Genomic DNA, 21,658 nt, shown 5'->3' with positions numbered 1-21,658 from the left:
GCAGTCAGTGATTAGTCAATGAAGTGCTTTTTAAGTGGGATGATGCCAATGTTTAATTTCATTTTGATGATATCAGGAAGTAATCGATTGCTACTAGTACTCTGATCGTTTCCTTTTACATGAAGTGTTAACAAACGAAAGTGATTAAGTCAAGTACTTGAAACTGGAAGTTCACTCTGTGTTTTAAAGGTATAGACCAGTTTTGGAAATGCGCCACTCTTAAAATATGAAATGGAAGCTCTAATATTACCAATCATGTGAAAGAATATGTTTTGACTAATACGGGATGATACAAATTTTGCCGGGAAACCGCCTACTTATTGATATATTTGGTAAATAAAATGATTATATCTATCCGGACTAGATAGATCGGACTGGATAGATATCGCGTAGTCCCATATACATCTTTTTGTGTACAGTCACTACAGTGCTTGTAACTTTACCAAGACTGGGCCAAATTTCTTATCATTTTGATTTTGATTTTGACCAAGTGGCAAGTTATTCCATTATTTGTTTGATATAAATGAATGAACTAAAATACTTGGGATCCAGTCTGCACACAAGTAAATTATGTGATGCTATGTTGGGCAAGCCTCGGCCAAGCTTTCAGTACTTTGTGATGAAAATAACAAAACATCTACTTAGGGCTTTAGAAGGGTGTTATCAATGTTAACATGATATTTACATGTACATGTACATAGATTAATAGATTTCATGCCCTTTTTGGTTCTCAGCACACACAGTTTGTAATGTCTGAATGCCAACAAGACAATTATGAAGCAATATATTTACACAAATTTGAATGGCCTGGCTTGCATCAAGTCAATCAATAACCCACTGTACAACATGTACATGTACTTTAATAAAAAAGGAAACAATCAGGCATTAGTTAGATTCCTACACTTCCTGATATAAATAGCATGTAATAAATCATCATAGATTTAGAGGTTAACTGTGATACAGGGCAAACCGTGAACTTGACCCAACTGACTGGTCAACCCAGGGCATACACTTTAGGCCTGTCTTCATCAGCTCGATATTGCCAAATATCCCACTATTTGAACTATCCCGATCGCTATAAATTATCCAGTCCAGCCTGAAGTTGCAATTAGTGGGATATTTGGTCGAGATAACCATCCCAAGCTATCTTGGGCTAGTTTGCAAAATATCCCGCTATTTTCCGATGCATATTAACCAGCCCGAAAACTCGTACTACTGTACATGTATGCGCGAACGCTGAGCAAAATCTCTCGAGCTCGAGTTTCAAGTTTTGAGGTCAAGTCTCAAGCTGATGAAGACGCGATTTGTAACTTCAGGATTATTTCCCAAATCAGAAATAGGGGGTTATGTGAAAATCTCGAGCTGATGAAAACAGGCCTTTTAAGAGGTCATTGTTGAGGTAACCTACAGTGTACTTTGGTTCATATTCTTTAGTGGTCTAGATGAACTTGGTAAATATTTTCATGTATAGGAAGTAAACTCACTTTAATTTCAGAGGGCGAAGTGCATGAATGAATCATTAATAGCCATATAGTCATATGTATACCCTTAGCCTAAAAGAATTTTAATAGCAATATGGCAACAAAATACATTTTTTTAAATAAACAAAATTACTTTGGACATAACATTGAATATCAGAAAGGAATTTACATGAATAACAAATTTGTTTGTTTGTAGTTGTTGTTAATGTTTGTTTGTTTGTTGTTGTTTTTGTGTTATTGTTGTTGTTATGTTGTGTTGTTGTTGTTGTTGTGTGTGTGTTTGTTTGTTTGTTTGTTTGTTTGTTTGTTTGTTTGTTGTTGTTTTTTTTTTGGGGGGGGGGGTCGTATTTTAACAAATTTCCAGAATGACAATAATGTTGGTTTGTACAGAATCAGGAGATTGACATTGACAATTTACGTGTATAAGTTGGACTACAGCCCATGTATGCAGACCATGAACATGTACAAATAGTACATGTACATCCATACATGTATGTACATCTTTAAAAGGAAGTAGGGGTTACAACTCTGACCCCACTGTAAATGTATCTCATGGACTATGCAAAATAAGAAAGACTTGGTCAGGGTGAATTTACAATGTAAAGGGGCATAGGGGTACTCCCTGGCAGTACCTGTTCCTCATCCATACCAAAACAGATTAGAGGCTTCAAATTAATATGTATAAACATGTGTAGTATGCAATCTGTGATTTTAGAGACAATAACCATTATTAGAAATTTAATTTGAGATGGAAAGTGCTGGAAAGTACATGTACTTTCAGTCTTTCACACAGAGCCATAGAATGACACAATGTACATGTACATGTAATCACAAAGGCAGATCTTTAATACAATATATGCTTTGAATGGGAACAAATAGTAAAAAGGCACTCCCACACTATTAAAAAAAACATGATGTAATCATCCACAATTGTAACATGCACACAGGGTCCTGCATTTTACATAATGTAGTACTGTATGGACATCTTGCAGCAGGTTGAAATTTCTTCGTGTTACAGTTACAGTTGAGAGAGTGCCAGCTAGAAGTCCGGTGCTTGGCTCGTATCAGTACACACAATGCCCGTAGGACAGGAATCTATTAATTGGAACTCATTATAACACACACCTCCAGGGGGAACAAAAGGGGAAATTACGCTAATAAACTTTAAGACCTGAACAGACAATTTACATGTTGTTATGTACCTGCTCCAAGAAGTCAACAACATGGCAACAAGTTTATGGATGTACACAAAAATGTAAATCATTACGTACAGTAATTATATTATGGCACTACACATTACTGTTCATAAGGGTAAAACCTACATGTAGCTTACATTTTGTAAACCAAAAGTTTTACGTTTACATGTACAGCATGCCAGATACTTTTTAAAGTACAAGTGTTGTTTATCTTTCAAGTACAGTATATACGTTTTGAACTATTTATAAATGAACATCATTTTCTATGATCTTTCAAATATTTCCCTTTTGATTTTCAATACCTTATTGGTTTGTTGATCCCCTTTTATTATTAAAGCAATCCTTTCAGTGGACAAAAGAGGTTACTTATGAAGTACATTGACCTCTGTATGTTAATATTTCACATGTACATGTAAAGCTAACAGGAAATGTACATATCGTCTCTGTTTTCACTAAGTGAAAAAAATTGCATTCATTTTGCGTGACGATTTTCCTCACTACCGTCACTTCGTGAAAACAAGGACGATATACATATGTGCATACATGTTTCCATCAGGAAGGACAGAAAAAGTTTCATTTTCTATCACAAACTCTTGAAAGGAAGTTCTCATGAGCTTGAGTTTGCCAAATAACTCGCTATTTTCAGACTCTGGATATTATCCCGAAACTCAATATTACGTACGTCTTCACCAGACCGCTCATCGAAAACTAGCTCGGACAGGCACAAATTAGCCCACTATTTCCCAAATACACCTGTAGCAGGATATTTTGGGAACAAGACCAAGATTTCTCGGGATACTATCTTGACCAAATATCCCGCTAATTGCAACTGCGGGCTGATGAAGACACAAATTAGCTGGCCAATTTGCGATCGGGATAGCTAAATGAGCGGGTTATATTTGGCAAACTCAAGCTGATGAAGACAGGCCTTTAATACTGTATGAGCCATCTTCATGTCAACCGCTTCCTTCTGAATGCTTTCTGCATCAATCATGTTCTCTGTTTTTCACACTCACAGTACATGTTCAGTACATCAATGATCAACACTATAAAAAGCAACCGGGAGACATGGGTGCCCAAAATCTAAGTCAGGACCCCTGGACCCCAATTTATTTTATTTTTCACTAGTTGGGCTCATGCATTCAGACTGTAAAAAATAAGTTCCCTCACAAAAATAATAGTGTGAAGCCCTACACCAAGTATGACTAACTCTAATATTGTAGTACATGTATATTTGTACTCTGTCACTCATCGCGTATCCAAAAATTCTGTCTTTGTGTGGCAATTACAGAGTTGATCTCGCTGTCCCTTTACTTGCAAATGACCCAGAAGAAACAACTGTATCATTACTTATTATGATATACAGTGTATGAGTGTTCATGAACCCTGAACAATTACTGAACAAGTCTGTCAACATGAAGACACACATGCTTGCAAGGGAAATAAACAGTTGTTCGATCGCAAAGTCCAACACAAAGAAAAATAAATCTTCTCCCCCCCCCCCACCTCTGAGTCCTGATCAATACAATTGAAGAGGCCCTATTGCTATGTCAGGCAGATTGCAGAATATAAGTGAGTGCAAGTAATTTACAGAATTTGTTTAAAAAAAATTGTTGTAAAACAATTTTACATACCTATTTAAATTAATATTTAAATACATGCACTGTGCCTTTAATATGCCCATACAGTACATGTAGAGAACAGTAATTTGATAACATCTAACATCTCATCAAGAGAAACAATGTGTTTGAATTTCCTGGAAACTACAGTGTATGACAATGACCTTCAAGCACATGAGTGCACATGTGGGTTATATATTTTGTATGTACTGTACATGTTTGCTTGAATTATACATCTACTGTACATGTACAATTAAACAATAACAAAAATATACATATATATATATATATATATATATTTTTAAATATTTTTTTAAAGACTACAACAATAATACATTCAGTGTACGGTAGACTCTGATCATGTACAATGTACTGTAGGTCCATGCTCTCATCTACACTGTACATGTACATGTACATACATGTACTGTATATGCTTAATAACATCAGGCAATAGCTCACATTCTTTTTTGATACAGAATATTGCAATCACTGCATCCATTTTGAATTAAATGTAACCTCATTTTTAATCTTAACTTTATTCTTTACAATAAGAGGATTACAAGAAGCCTCTCAAAAAAGCAAATTAACCAAAATAGACCCAAATGTTCATTTTTAACACCCTGACTCATTGTAAAAGCTCCAACTACAAGTCTATATCCAGCCAGCATGAACAACAACTGTTTGGGTTCCTCCAATCTAATTTACTTGCATTTTCACCCCCAAACAAGCTGGTCTTACGTGAGTGATGTCTTAAATAGATCATGAGTCATTTTTGACATCATTATCTGGTTCCACGAGGAGGCGAGCAGACAATGAGCTAGCATCTGCTTTCCTTAGCCCAGCCAGCATGGTTGGGTAAATTTGAGAGTGCACTGTAATAAAAATAGGGTTTCACTCAATCTGGACGGAAGCTGAATTCAAACAATGAAAAAGGAAGAACGGAGAGTGAGCTAGGACACCTTTTAAGGAGTGTTTTCCACTATAAATTGCATATGTGGAAGTACTGTACATTTGTAGTATGTGCACACATGTACAGTATGCATAGATTTCTATTTCAAACAAAACTGTCACTTGAAAAAATCAAACATACATGTACAAGTACTATATTTTACATTACAAATCTCCTTTTTTTGCTTCAAAACTAATTTTCTGTCCTTTTTGGTTGCTAAATACAGTGTAGAAGTCCTAGAATTCAAACAGGCTATAATAAGTGTTGAATTTGTACTGTCACAAATTCTGTGACCACAACATTGGTCTTTGTGATGTACAATGTAGCTCTTGTATTGTAGATGCTTTTAATGTGCATACATGTACAGTACATGTACATGTACACTGCACATCAGGATTACTGATTACAATTAGCATAACATGCCAGATCTAATCTACACAGATGACCTTGCCAACAATATACAATGTATAATGCACGCATTCATGGCCTTCATTCACAATGTAGAAATTATCGTTTGATGACACATACATGTACATACGTCATTATTATAGGAAATTTAAATGAAACGTTGTATTTAAAGAATAATTGTGATTATGAAAGGAGCATTCAGACTAGATAACAACATTGTAAAACATCGTATATTAAAAGAACCTGGTTTTAAAGAAGTCAGGTGACATGATAGCGAGCCAATCATGAGTGCGCAGTCTCGCTAAGCCCTGCCCAGTTACATGTACATGTATACGTTCAGACTACAGTTTGTAGAATAGGATGATGATTCTTTATCAAGTTTTTGTTCAAAACAGTGCCAAAACAGGTGTTTCGTTCTACGTTTCTTTATACGATGTTCAGACCCCAAAAAATGTAAATTTACTTATCATATGGCTACATGCTGTACATGTGTATTGCTACATTGTACATTGTCTGAATGCAGGGATAATCTCAAACTGTGAAATGTCTAAAACATTCAAATCTGAACAGCCTGCCTCTTCTCTCGCCTTCATCTGTCCATAACGATACATCGCTAGTCATTTCAGAACCGACGCAATTCAAGGGCAATGGGACTATGCCTGATCATGCAATCCTCATATCAATCGCCATTCTATCGTCTGAATGTAAATGAGAATCGTGATAATCAATGGACAGGTTTGGGCGGAGGGAAGGACTAGGAGAGAATAATGGAAGGAGATAGTGATAGCAGGAATTGTATACCTTTCCCATTTCGAACATTCTGAATGACTCACTGAAACCGCATTCTGCATTACGAGCTCAACGGCTCTACCTGTACAGTACATGTATATACAATGTACATAACCTACATGTGTACTAAAAAGGTCTCCACGTTAAAATTTCAGAAACATTTCCACTTTCAATCTGCTAATTTGCTTCACAACTACAGGTACTGTACATGTAGGCCGTACAGGACATGTTGCATGTTTAGCAGTTTTACTATTACGATGTACCGGTACTATAAAATGAATATAAATAAATAAATAAATAAACACGTGTACATGTACACATGTAGAGGTACACTGTATGAAAGAATATTCAATTCTAAAGCAAAAAGCATTTAATAATGATCGATTGAATGGACCAAGAAACAAAGGAGCAGACTTTAATTCATAACTTCTGCATTGCTAATTTTCTTATGGATTACTGGATACACTACTATCTTGATGTAATGCACAGTTGAACATTCAAAGATTGATTTAGGATGTTGTGTTTAAAACTAAAAATCTTTATATATCTTCATTCATGTACAATGTAAATGTACACTGTAGCTGCTAAAGCCTGCAATCGTTTTATAACAATAACACGTACTAAACATGGACAATGTAAGGATTAAAAATGCACTTTCAAAGAAACCGATGATGGGTTGAAGTGACTTTCACTTCAATCACTTGCTTCAGAACCTTATTTGTCTGCAATCCAAGAAAATATATGACTCATTTCAGCTTCTCACAAACACACTCATGAATACAAAGGCTGGCTTTATTTACACTCCACTGGACGAACATAACAAACAACGAAAGGGCAAATAAATCTGTCTGTCTGTAGGAGTTCAGAAAAGAACACTGCTGCACAGTCATTTAAGATGAAATATGCAATGTACATATACATGCACATTGCACATGTACATGTACAAGTAGATAGGCCTGCATTCATGCCATACATGTACCTACAATGTACATTGTAATGTTTGCAACAATGCTACAATTAATATTGTACAGTACTGTAGTGTAGATTACAGACACTAATCCCTGTTTGTCATACATATGCTAAGCCTTATTGTATAAAACAGAGCTAGCAAATATTTCAGGTACTGTACAGTACATGTAAAATAAATTGTTCTTTTCTAGAGCTCTACTGACATTGCAACACCTTAAAGAAGTCTCATTGTCAATATGCATGTACATGAAAGACACACCGCTTTTTAATTGTTAAATAAAGAAAGAGACATCTCTATTTGTATCAAAAGTGACATGAAGCGACTCATAGGGAAGGTCAGGAAGAAGAACATAATTTTGCTAAGGTACAGGACACAGGTACACGCACACGTACAGCAGGTACATGTCAATACATGTACAGTATGGGACATGCATAAAAACATCAACATCTCATTCTTTGTGAAATTGTATTTTCCAGCTTGCCAAATAACGGCTGCTCAAGAGAGGATAAATGTAAATTTTCATACAATAGTGTTCAGCCTCCAGTAAAACACCTCATAATATCAAAAGCACTGGTCACTGATTATAATGTACTGTAATCCTAAATAGCCTTTGGGTTTTATTTTGAAACAAACATACTTTTTAAATGGGTTGACAGCACAAGTTAAAGGTAATACAAAGTTTTGGTATTGGGTCATGAATTTGGTTCAAATGAATATATTGGAAGCATATACAATCCTACAATATTCAGTGATCGTTGTCGCGGTCGAAATCGACTCTAAAGTTATGAAATTGTAAATAATAAAAATTTTATGTTGAATAGCTCCCTCTCAATGTCAAGATATTTATTAAGCTATAAAACAATGCTTATTGACTAAAATCGACCGATTATCTATTGTCGTTCGGAAATTATATACCACAACTACAGTATTGCTCGAAATAAAGTAGACAGATTACCGCCGGGTCTCGCGGGAATCAATCCAAGATTGAGTCCCGCGGTACTCCCGCGGTAACTCTTCCCTGTGCGGTACACAAATGGCGGTAATTACCACGAAAATGTACCACGAGATTTTCAAGAAAATCTCGTAATGAACCATCACGTACGTCACTCCCTTTGTCATGTATCAAACGGAAAGGATTCGCACGTCGCTTTACCATAATTGTTTAATCACTTAAACGATGAATGACGCCGGGAGAAATGCTTTCATTCCTTATATTTCTGTCGACGGCTAAGGTTGTGATCGCGCCGTGCGAAAACGTGGGCTTATAAAAATTAGCTGACCAGTTGATGCTCGCCGGCGGGCGGCGTCTCCAATCGCCTCGATCAGCTCAGTTACTAATGTTGGAGTTGGAGAAGCATAACCGTCCGTAGGTCATAACATGATCGCACTCCGAAATGCTCTATCTTTCATGGTCTCAAACGGCCTTTGTCATTTCTTGATAGCACTGTCCATGAGTTTGCATTGAAAATCATGTTTCTTTAAAAAAAAAAAAAAATATTGATTTGTAAAGATTGCCGATAAGCCACTTCAATTTCTTCGCATGCCAAAGCACAACGAACTCTCCTAAAATAAGGCTCACTACCCCCCAAAAAGAAAGAACAAAAATTAGTGCTCATCCCCCTCCCCCCTCCCCCGAAATATCGATCGGCGCGATTTTCATATTTCAACCTCCTCTATTGGAAAATCCTGGATCCACCCCGTGGCCCATGTCACATTCCACCAGTCTTCAACCAGCAAGTCCCCAGAGAAACAAATTTATCTCTTATCTTCTTGACATAATTAAATCATTTAACAACTCGACTCTTATCTCAATCTCTTCTGTGTGACTTGATGACAGAGAAAGTGTATGTTACGCAATGTACGGTCTCTACGTACCCAGGCAGAGAGACAGTTTTGGTTCCCACGATATGACATGACTTCTTGGAGCCTTGCCAACATAACAGCGTGCGTGATTATGCGCTCATGAATATTGATGAGTACGGACATGCTGAAAAAACTGCTATGCAGAGCTGAAATCGTAGGGGTTTTTTTTATCGATTTCCAAGTGATGTCAAGGGTAAATCATGAGAACGAATGTGTGTAAATATTCAAACATACTAAAAATAAGAAAGTTGCGGTGTGAGAAACAAGAGAAAGAAGTAGAAGCATAAAAATAACAACGTCAATGTCTCCTCTTCCCCCCATCTACTTCCTCTCTCTATTATCCTTTACTCTGAACGAGTCTCCTCTTCTCCCCATCTATTTCCTCTAGTATCTTTTATTCTTAACGAGTCTCCTCTTCTCCCCATCTATTTCCTCTCTCTAGTTATTCTTCCCCGGGTCTCCTCTTCTCCCCATCTATTTCCCCTCTCTATAGTATCATTTATTCCTACCCAGTCTCTTCTCATCCCGATCTATTTCCTTCTCTCTAGTATCCTTTATTCCTACCCAGTCTCTTCTTCTCTCCATGTATTTCCTCTCTCTTTAGTATCCTTTATTCTTACCCAGTCTCTTCTTCTCTCCATCTATTTCCTTCTATTTAGTATCCTTTATCCAGTCTCTTCTTCTATCCATCTTTTTCCTCTCTCTATAGTGTCCTTTATTCATACCCATTCTCCTCTTATAATTGTGATTAAGTTATGATAAAACATTGACGTCGGTTTCGTTTTTTTTCTTCCTGGGAGGCACTGTATAGGCCGATTGCGTATCTTAAATGTGGTGTCATGTCAATCAACACCAAAGTTCTAAAACACCGCGAAGTGTTACGCACCTTTGTTCCGAGAGCGCCGACTCGGGACATGGCGGGAATGTAATAAATATGTCATTATTTTACAAGCCGTTTGTTGTGACTGGATAACGATACAGAGTAATGCCACGTGGCATGAGAACATCATTGTTCAATTATTAGAGCGTACGGACCATTTAGATTGGAAATTAACAAAATTTAGGAAGCATTGGCGGATTCAGGATTTTCCAATAGAGGGGTGGGGGGGGGGGGGGGGCAACGGGGGCCTTTCCTCCCTGGCAAAAAACACTGACGGCCCCCACCCCTGCCCAAACAAGTTTTAAAATAAGATGGTAACCACAAAGTTACTTTTTCTCAAGAAGGGGGGAGGGAGGGGCTGTTGAGTAAAAACATGATTATAGTTGTAGTGCTCACACTTCCCCCCCCCTCGAGCAACAAGAAAAAAATGTTTAAATTTTCGCCCCCCCCCCCCCACCTCAATTGGAAAACCCTGGATCCGCCACTGCTTGCTTTACTATTTTCACCATCTCTCATATATCCTCTCTCATTCAATTGGAAAACCCTGGATCCGCCACTGCTTGCTTTACTATTTTCACCAATTGTCATATATCCTCTCTCATTCTACCTTAACGTATCATTTACTCAGTCCTCTGATCTTTCAACAGCCTCCATCTCTCTCTTGCATCCTCTTTCTTCCTCTAATTTTGATCATCTATTTCACCCGCTTTTTCATGCAAAATGTTTACTTCATTCTTTCCCAATCTTTCTTCTACTCTTTTCACCACCTCTCATATCCGAAATAATCCATAATGGCAAACGATGTTAGTAGGATTTACATAGTAACACAAAGGATAAATCAACGATGTACATGAAGTTTTCTCTCAATTTCCCAATCGATATTTTCTCGGCGTCATGATAAACATACGACACGTCCAAACACATTGCTTCCTGTCCTATAATTGACGTGAAACTTGCATCAGAAAATGTGCCCAAACCCAAGATTTTATCGAGCACTATATGCAATCAGTATTTAATCGGTTAATGCCATTAAATACCATTAAGGGGACCTTTAGAATTGGTTCATAAAAGGTGTATTGTTTCTCTAATCTCCCAGCCAGCGCCCTCGTCATCGGGCTCTTTGAAATAAGGGGACCTTTAGAATTTGTTCATAAAAGATTTCTTGAAGTCCGGTTTCTTTCAGGCTCAGCTCACATTTTGATGTGTAAGGGGTTCTCTCTCTCTCTCTCTCTCTCTTCAGATGAACTGAACTGTATTGTTCCCATTCCAATACAATTTACATATACTTACGAACCAAGTCATAATTGTCTGGCGGCCGCCAGATAATTCTATCTTTCCTTATCATGATTATGTTATTTTCCTTCTATCTTCTTCACTTTCAACCTTTCCTTATGGTATTCTTTGTTTTTATCCTACCACCTTCTTCTCTTTCTATTTTCTGTATGTTACTCTTTGCTTTTATACTTCTATCATTTCCTCTTTCTATTTTCATTTTGAAATTCTTTGTTTTCCTTTCTATCTTCTGTTCTTTCCTGTTATTATTCTTTGTTTCTATCTTTCTATCTTCTCTTTCTATCTCTCATGTTATTCTTTGTTTTATGTCTCTTTCTATCTGCATCATAACGTGAGGAAATATAGCTAGATTATTTGGCGGCCGCAAGATAATTCTTTCCATATGTTATGTTGCTTTATTTCTATCGTCTTCTCTTTCTAATGGCTGAGTGCAAATGAGGTATTGCCTGGGTTATCGGGCTACACATGAAGAGAAAATATTAACAAAATTATCCATTTTCAATGTTTAGGCAAGATTCAAAGCACTAGCTGACATTAGAAGGCGGACGTGGTTTATTTAAAAACGCTCAAGAAAAGCCTGAAATACAGGCGCGGATCCAGGGGAAGGAGCGTGCTTGGCCCCCTCCCCTCCCCGCCAAAATAAAAGAGAAAGAGAGAATGAGAATAAGGGAAATAAAGAAGAGAGGAAGAAGAAAGAAAGGGGGAAGGAGATCCTCTATTGTAACTATTTTTGTTTATACAACTCGTGAAATATATTGACCTGTTCCGTTTTGTTTGTTTTAAAATTAATCAAGTTTATTTGTAAACACTAGATCCAGCGGGAGGGGGGGGGGGGGGGGTTAATATGATGTACATTTTGTTCCCATAATAACGGGAGACGGTTAATCCCATTAATACAAGAAAGAGGGTGGAGGGGAGCCAATAACAAATACCAAATAAATAGCAACAAACGAACAAACAATAAATGAATCAGAAAATATTACGAAATCGGTGAGATGGCCTCGGACCTCCAATTATCACCTTATTAATCAATCAATAATGATACCCCCTTCTAACTTTCACTCTATATCACCGATTGCGCTCTTATCCCTCCTTTTCTAATATTCCTCTCTTCCTTCATTCCTTCCTTTCCTTTTTTTATTTGTCCTTTATACTTTTCTATTATCTTTTGTTGTCTTCTACTATTTCTCCCCGTCTATGTCTCTCTCTACAGTTATTTAGGATCTCTTAAGTCTTATGGGGGGGGGGGGAGGCCGTCTCGGCCTCCTGAATTCATTTTAACGTTCGTTTCTTTTTAGGTACCTTTTTCCAGTTTCGGAATTATGGACCCTATTTCATTTTCGGATTATGAACCCTATTGCATTTTTCGGAAATACGAACCTTCGGACAACCACCCCCCCCCCCCCCCCCCCCCCAGGAACGATAACCCCCGTGGGCTTTAACATCCGAGGACAAATATCCCCCCCCCCCGGGAACGAATATCCACGGAGGAGAATTAGCTCCCCTAGGACAAATATGCCCCAAGGACAAATATACGCCCGCCCCCCCCCCCCCCGTTCATTGAAGGGGAAGTCCACCTTGATGATAATTTGCATTTTTTTCGGGGGGGGGGGCTGAAAATCAAAGGAGGTAATTTTCCGAGGGGGAGGGGATAATTGCCTTGGCCGGGGGTGTTCGTCCTATAACCCTTTTATTTATATCAAGTCTCCTCTTCCTCCCATGTAGATTTCCTCTCCCACGAATCCTTTATTCTTATCCAGTTTCTGATTCTTCCCATCTATTTCCTTGTATACTTTATTCCTTTACAGTCGCCTCTTCGTTCCATATATTTCTCTGATATCATTTAATCTTTAATATCTACATGTATTTTCCTTCCTTTTATCCTTTATTCTTTGATTCGTCATCTGAAGACATCACCCTTCATGGATGTTTACAAGTCCCGTCAAACATTGATTGATTAACAAGTAAATGACATGAGGTCACTGTCCTCCACACCTCTACCTAACCCCGTCTTTCTACTTCCCTCTCTGCCCTCTCCCCCTCTCTCTCTCTATCTCTCTCTCCCTCCTGCACGTGATTACATTTCCCAGACATGTTTTGACAGTTCTTATCTAAGAAATATGACACGCCCCAGCCAGCTGAAACTGAAAGGGCTTGCATAGTCTGCCAATTCAGACGCCATACCATAAATGACAACTGAAAACGAGCAAATAATTATTTGCTTTTAAAAAATAAAGTTGCAAATTATTATTTAGCCAATGAGAAGAGTTAACTTTTCATCTGAAAATCACCATTTAGAGATAGAACGAGATTGTACGAATCGTTGTTGTAGTGGTTTTAAAAATGGAATTATTGTGTCCGAAACTAGACTTAGCTTTTATACCATCGGTGGTTCCAACAACGTGTGTAAGGGAATTAATCTTTCGGATAACCATGGATGTCCCTGGGATAACTTTCATCTGATTTTCGGATTTATAGTTAAACATGGATATTTTAAAAGTGGGACACGTCATAGAATCAGGTAAGTATGCAATCATTGATCAATCTGTAGCTAAACAAATTGCAGCTACGTGATTATGCTTAGTTAAGTCGTTTGTATTTTCAAACCAGAATGAGCAAAGCGATGTGGGAATACTTTATAACTCATGTCCTATGTAGTTATCAAACTTGCGTGCCTCGCGTATCGATGAATGAATTGACCTACATTCATCCCTTTGTTTCATTGTGTTTGGTTACTAGGTTACACGCTGGGGTAGTTTAAGTTTATCAGACCATTATAATGTTCAATGTATTTGTGGCTGCTTTTACCTCTTGAAATAAAGGCTCTTTGTTATTCAAATATTCAACAATTGTTCTGAAATAATGATGGTATGGTGAAATCCTACCCAAACTCGTTTATTCTCATTATCAATGAACATTTTTTCAGCTAATTACAAACGATGCCTAGTTGGCTAACAACCATCATGTGCAGTACGTGCGAACTTGTAGAATCAAGTCAGTCAATCGGCAATTTCCATTCATTACAGATCAAAAAATTGAAATCCCTATACATCTCTCACTCACATTAACACACACATTTTTATTTATGTTTTGAGGATAGACTAAACATACAAGAATCTCGTGTTCTACGAGACTGCGGACTCCCAAATGTGGTACATTACCGCGGGACATTATGGTAGGTGGGAGTACCGCGGTAACCAGTTGGGTGGCGGTACTCAATAAATTACCGTGGTAATTTGCTCCCGCGCGGTACACGGCGGTACGGTGTCTACTTTATTTCGAGCAATACTGTACATACTCTGAGATTTTCATGGTCGCAGCTACCACTGTACGGCCGTAGGAGCTATTTGAAATGTATCAAAATTTACCGGGAGCACCGGTAAATCTTTATATTCAATTTTTCTCGAAAGCAGAAGTGTTTTAGGGGCTAAAATTTCTGGTGTTTTTAATACATCCACAGGGGCATCCAAATATATCAAAGTTATAAAGAATCACTATCCACCCATTTTTCAAAATTTCCCAAAACTTTGTAATACCTTTAACGTTCATATGTATTTATAATTTTCTTCATACAGCACATACATGTACATGTACAGTACATGTACCATACAATGTAATTACATTACCGGTATAGGTGTACATGTTAAAAGAATCATACTGTAAAACAAAAAGTATACATGTAGAGTATAATTGTACATATTTGTGTTGCACGCTACTGAACATGGGTACTACACAGAATAATACTTTGGGTTTGGTTATATTTGCAAACTCACAAAAATGGTGTGTCAATAGAATGATATGGAACAATGCACACCCACAATCCTACTTTTCTTTGTTCAAAAGAAGTCAACCTGAAAGAAATTTTACAACTGTATATAATGTATAAGGCTTTTGATGTTGACTTTATGACAGTTACAGTTTAATACTGCAATAAGACTTACATGTATGCACCTTTTCCAAATAGTATGCTTTTATTATATCAGGCATGTACAGTGACTGTACACTGTAAATACTATTTTAATGAACAGATAAAAGATGATTTCAACATACCTGTACAGTATTAAAGAGAAATACATTGTACATGTACATGTACAGTACATACTTTTACAATGTTTTTGTGGTCAAATTTTTGACAGCAAATGCATGTGTACAATGTACATTTTTGTATGTACTGCACACATGCATCTTCATCTCCTCAAAGAAGAATGATTTAAATAAATTACAAGTAGGCATACATGTATATAAACAAACCACTATTTTAATGAACATACATGTATGAAATATATATGAATTGCATGTACACACTTTATGTACAAAAGTGTTCAAATACATACCCGGTACTGTACCTTTATCTACATGTACAAGTACACCTGTATGTATTTTTAACCATTCTCTTGATCATTCACAATAAAAGATACATGTACAAGTATGTACATTTGTACGTGTACATGTACATGTACAGTATGCTGCTCCTTATTTCACCCTGGAAAAACTGAAAAAGTTTTGGGTAAACCAGCCCTGGTGTCAGACTGAGTTGCAATTTACCAGACTTTTTATCCAAAAAAAATCAGTTCATGCAGGCAACCATCTTGATAATAATCAAATCTTTGGAAAAAAAGAAAAAGAAAAAACGGAGGTACATGTACTGTAGTATGCATGAAAAACACACTGTTGGCAAATTTCTGTAAACTCTTAAACATGACATGTACTCTGTATAGGACTATGAACTGGCTGTTGGCTGTTAATTTAGCAGGGAAGGTCAATAGAAATGGCTAATACTCTTTCAATTATTTTAATGTGTTGCATTGTCAACACAAGCAAGGTTTCACAGAACTCCAAAAACAGTTCAGTTCAGCCAAACAAAAGTTTTAAAATGGCACTTTTGTAGGCTTACAAGTTCAGTAACTTCCATATAAAGTTATAAACATAAAATGCCCAATTGGACCACAGCCCCTGATCATGTACTGCGTATTATGTACATGTAGTGTGCATATATATATACCAGAGAAAAGGGATCCATTTTTAATAAAAGCAACAAATTTAAAAGTGTACAATATCTCACTACTATAATCAACAATGCACACAAGAATTATGAAATTTTGTGGTATTTAAGGTGAAGCAGGAAAAGTATAAAAATGTGTAAATTTGATCGAACAAACTACATGTACAATGTACAGTATGTATGAAGGAAATTACATGTACATGAACATTACCATAGTTGCACATGTAGAAATATTTTTAATTGCTTCAAATTAGAAATGAGAGATGTTTCCAACATATAATCTTTTTTTTTTTTCCTAGCAACAAATCAATGATACTTTCAAATTTTTTAATCCATTCAATTTTGGCATAGAATCAAACATTCAAAATTGAAGTGTATTGTTTAATAGCAGTTCACTACATGTACTGTACAGTATTAAAGTATAGACAATGTTGTAGACCTGCTGCCAATATAGTGAAGGCTGTAAAGACAGTGAGAGAAAAAATAGTCTTTCTGGGCAGGTGGTTTAGAAGTACAGGTTGTTTTCAATGAAAAGTACTATTGAAGGTAAAAAAAAAATGAAGTCATTATATATTATAGACAGGTAGTCTTTTATACAGGCAATTGTCAAAGTAGATTTCGCTGTACATGAAATGACCTGTGCAAAGTCCATGTCAAAAGTCTGGCGTTGAGCCTACATTGTACATGTATAATATCTAATGCAATTTTAATAGGAGAGTCAAACCAGGCTATTAAACATGAACTGGAGAACTTGAATGAATTCTGCCTATCTTGCACACATACTGTATATAGTTGAACTCATTTTGAATTTCAATTAGGTCTCGGGAAATGCAATTAGTGAGCCGAAGGTTGCAATAATAGCGGCCAGCTCATGATGAAAATCGATGGTCCATATTCCAGCGCTTGGTGAAATGCATGGATCAGTACTCAGTAGATATCATTTTTCAAGAGAAAGAGCAGCATGTGGTAGTCTCTGTTTACTATGCATGTTATTGTGTCATGTGTTCTTGGTGCACGTGTAAAGGGGAAGTCCATCCTCATTTAAAGTATATAAAAGCAGACAAAGAAAAGGAACATACCTGTGAAACTTTGAGCAAAATATGATTAAAAATAAGAAAGTAACACAAATTGGCAAGTCTTGAGAGGTTCCCTTCTATTTGTTCTAATACTAAAAAGAAACAGAAACATGTCTATTTTCCCTCAGGAAAAATTGTTTTTTTCCAAAAACAAATGTGTCAAATTTCCTTGCATTTGGGCTTCCATGCAAATAAAAAGATACTGTATTGTATACAGAACATTCATGTTTTCAATAAACAACTTGCCTTTTTTTCCTGTAACTTTAAATTTGGGGCTCTAATTAGCACCCTCCCCTTCCCTCACATGGTAATTGAATCAATATTGCTTTAAAGCAAGAAAATAAAAAAAAAACAATGAATTGAGCAGGTACATAAAAAATATGTAAACATCAGAAATATGTAACCATTTTAAACCAACAAAAATGTGTTATCTTTAACATTATGATTGATGTACTGTACATGTACATATATACATGTACATGTATGCATGTATACTTGTTTCAAAAACACTTTTTAACAGCTCTTATTAATTATGGGCAAAAATCTATGACCCCCCCCCCCCCCCCACCCCCCATCCCCGCACTTGTTACCCAAGATACTCAAAGCAAACACAAGCCCTGCTCAACTTATCTTTTTCCCCGTTCTTCCAGTGGGACTCAGAACTGGTGGGACTGTGGAACACAGTTTTGAAGTGAATGAAACATCTGTACAATGTACATGAACACTTTTACAATTCAAAATTGCTCTTAAAACATACTTATTTGATTCATTGATAGTTGTAGTAACTGTTGTAATTTGTTGCACATTTTTCTTTTTCCTAAGCACTTTAAGACCTTTTACAAAAGGATAATTTCAGTCCAAACTCCAAAGACCTAATGAAATGCCAGAGTTGTGGTCAAAACTGGTCATTAATTCTCTTAATCTCTGACTATTGCCCATCACAACAGCTGAGTACCTCCAATTGGTCATTAATCAGGCAATAAAACAAGTCAAGCTATCTTTCCTCAAAAGGTCTGTCTTCACTATCTCGAGATTGCCAAATATCCAGCTATTTGAACTATCCCAATCGCAAACTATCCAGCTAATTTGCGTCTTCATCAGACCGAAGTAGCAATTAGAAGGATATTTGGTCAGGATTGTCATCCCAATATATTTTAGGATAGTTTGCAAAATATCCCACTATTTGGCAAAATATCCAGCTACATGTATTTGTCACATGCGTCTTCGCTAGACCGAAGATTCGCAATACGCGCTAACGCTGAGCAAAATATCTTGAGCTAATTTCTCAAGGTCGAGTTTCAAGTTTCGAGGTCGAATCTCGAGATAGTGAAGACGCGATTTGTTACTTCGGGATTATTTCCCAAATCAGAAATAGCAGGCTATTTGGCAATCTCGAGATGATGAGGACGCGCCTATACAGTCTTGCCTGCTCATCGAGGCCCTTTGTCTTCCCATACTAAATAAAAGAAAGGATCAAATTCTTGTAAAAGGTCATGTTTAATTGAATTAGCTCATTCTTTTTTTTTATCATCATAAGACATAAGGAAAGATACATGTACACTGTACAATGTCCAATGACATTGACTGCTCTACAAATGGCTCTCACATTTCAAATAATGAATGGAAATACTTTACAAATTTGTACTTGATGCCAATCATGCCATATGTTTTTGCCATGCAGTGTTGAATGTTCCTGTAAATATCTACATGTAGTACATGCACTGTATGTACCGTGTTTTCCATTGTTTGTAACTTTGTATGAATCACATTTCTTGGAAATATTTCACCACTTTCTTGCATTCTTAATGCCTCCAAAATCAGTCTCTTTCACAACGCAACAGTAGGCCTATTGTCAATACTTAACTTCCTCTTTAATGTACGTCCATGTACCTAAAGTACAGCCTGACGATTTGTGGTTCCTTTGTCAAAACCATTCTGACAGGCAAAGGCCTGAGGACATGTGTTTGCAAAGTCATGGTGTATTTTTTTTTAAAAGACCTGTTTCAATGAATCAGATCATACAAAGATCTCAATGACTTCATATTTGTGGTCTGTAAACAAAAAAATATCATGCCCCTCTGCCTCCCTTGCATATAATGTGAATTATCATTAAAGAGTATGAGTACAAGAAGATAGACCAAGAAGATAGACCTGGAAGCTTGACTGCTGTCTCAGCATTCTTCCAGTATTTGCAGTAAAGGTAAAGGTAAAGAAACATTCAAGAAGAGAGGGGAAAACATAACACCCCATTATATCATTATAATTTCATGTTACAAATGATCAAATCAGTTTGGACACAATTAACTTCATGCTCCATAACTAACCAAACTTCACATGCATACTGTACCGATGTATCCACACACAAAATTGAGAATACTGTAGGCCTACATGTATACATGTACATGTACATGTATGTACAATTAGACCTATGAACAATGTACATGGAGATGTATCATGAACTTTTTTTCTTCTTCTTTTTTTTTCTTTGCATTCAATTTTCAATTTACATTTCAATGCAATAAAGGATATGATAGTATAATGTCATTCACTTTGATAGGCAACTGGTACTGATGAAAAGAAAACAGCAAGGGTTACAATGGGGCTTAGCACAGAGCCCTGTCATGATAATAAAAGTATAAATTTACTGTATGACACATGTAGAACAAATACATCAGTAAGAGCAGTTGTATGACAAACAATATAATTGCACATTTATAAGATCACGTTAACAATGTATTACAACTCAACAACATCTTCTTTCTTTAAAATATGATCAAACAAACTTGAAGTACATGTAGATACTGCTTGTAACCTTGAAGTAATGGCAAATTATAAATTATGCAAATATACGCTACATTTTTTTTTTTAAATCAAAATGAATGGACAAAAATACAAAAATAAATGCTGTAAAAGAGAGGTGATAATGACAAAATATTATACAAATATATGGATACAAATATATAAATGCAAAAATATGAAGGGAAATGTATTATTTTAAACAAGAACTGTAAACCCCTAATCAAAATATTTGTAGGCTGTTGAATATCATGACATTTATCTGTTTGATGATGCACTGCCTTAAAAAATGACAGGATAAAAACATTTTAACGACAGAATAAACATAAATAGACTTTGATATAGATGTAGTAGGCCTATACTTACGGTTCTGATTCTAAAGATTGCACTTTGGCCACATAATTACAAGGGATGTAGCCTTCTAAACCGGTGAGTCTTGACCTCGCTAGCCACCAATCACCAGAGTCATTCTGAACTTCCAATTCTTCTCCTTTCTTAAAACCTAAATCATCCTGTGTCCTTGCTTCGTAATCAAACAGGGCTACATATCTCTTCAGATTTGAAGGCTCAATCCGACCGCTTGGTCCTGCATTACTTGGTCCTATATTGTAGGGTTGGTGCCCTGCTGATGGATGTGGAGGAGGTGCGTTAACCACGATGTGCGACCCGGGAGCTCCGGGCGGAGAAGTCGGCAGCATCCCGACATCATTTCCCCCAGATCCCTGCGTTGCAGGGGATGGATTGTAGTTTTTGTCACTCTTTGTGAGTCCTAATCCACGCAAACAATTCCCCATGACGAAGCCTGGTATAAATCCAATGTCAGAATCCAAGAATATATGAAGAATTTAATAAATTTCCGTAAGAAAATACGCTACAAACCTTCCATCGCGAACATCTACATGTATTAACTCGTTAGTGAATCGGATGGACGAAAAATTCAATTGCCAGCGGACAAGATTCATGTCATGATGTACACACAATGGGTGTTCCCTCAATATGCCAAAAATACACGTTATTAGTAATGGCCGCAGCACTCTCTCTCAGCGCTGCATTCTCATAAAACATAACTACTTTAGTCATCATGATAATTAGATGATTACAACTTACAGACACCAAAAAATACTTATTTCTTATATATAATGACAAATAGTCATCAATTGCTCGTGAAATTTTTTGTTACATCGAAAAATGTATGTACCAAATCCTGGCGCATGGATATATTAACACGTAAAATGTAAGATATAATATTATGAGCATCGACTTTCATTAACGTTGAATAGAGTTATTAGAAAGAACAAATCAATATTTTCCTAGAATTTATTTTCATTCAAACATG

General features: G+C 36.6%; 1 protein-coding gene across 2 annotated transcripts in view; it reads right to left on the bottom strand.

The window, feature by feature from the left end:
• The window catches only part of FRK (Fyn-related kinase), a 67,367-nt gene extending 46,065 nt beyond the window's left edge, over nt 1-21,302 (bottom strand). For both annotated transcript variants that reach the window (XM_030983427.1, XM_030983428.1), the window contains exon 1: nt 20,689-21,302. In XM_030983427.1, the coding sequence (XP_030839287.1) occupies nt 20,689-21,116 (428 nt within the window). In that variant the 5' untranslated portion in view covers nt 21,117-21,302. The remainder of the gene's footprint in view (nt 1-20,688) is intronic.
• Between the last annotated feature and the right edge of the window lie 356 nt (nt 21,303-21,658).

Source organism: Strongylocentrotus purpuratus, unplaced genomic scaffold, assembly GCF_000002235.5.
Source record: "Strongylocentrotus purpuratus isolate Spur 01 unplaced genomic scaffold, Spur_5.0 spur5_scaffold_13, whole genome shotgun sequence".
In the NCBI taxonomy this organism is placed as follows: Eukaryota; Metazoa; Echinodermata; class Echinoidea; order Camarodonta; family Strongylocentrotidae; genus Strongylocentrotus; species Strongylocentrotus purpuratus.
The sequence above is the reverse complement of the archived record's forward strand: the minus strand, read 5'-3'. Positions and strand labels throughout refer to the sequence as shown.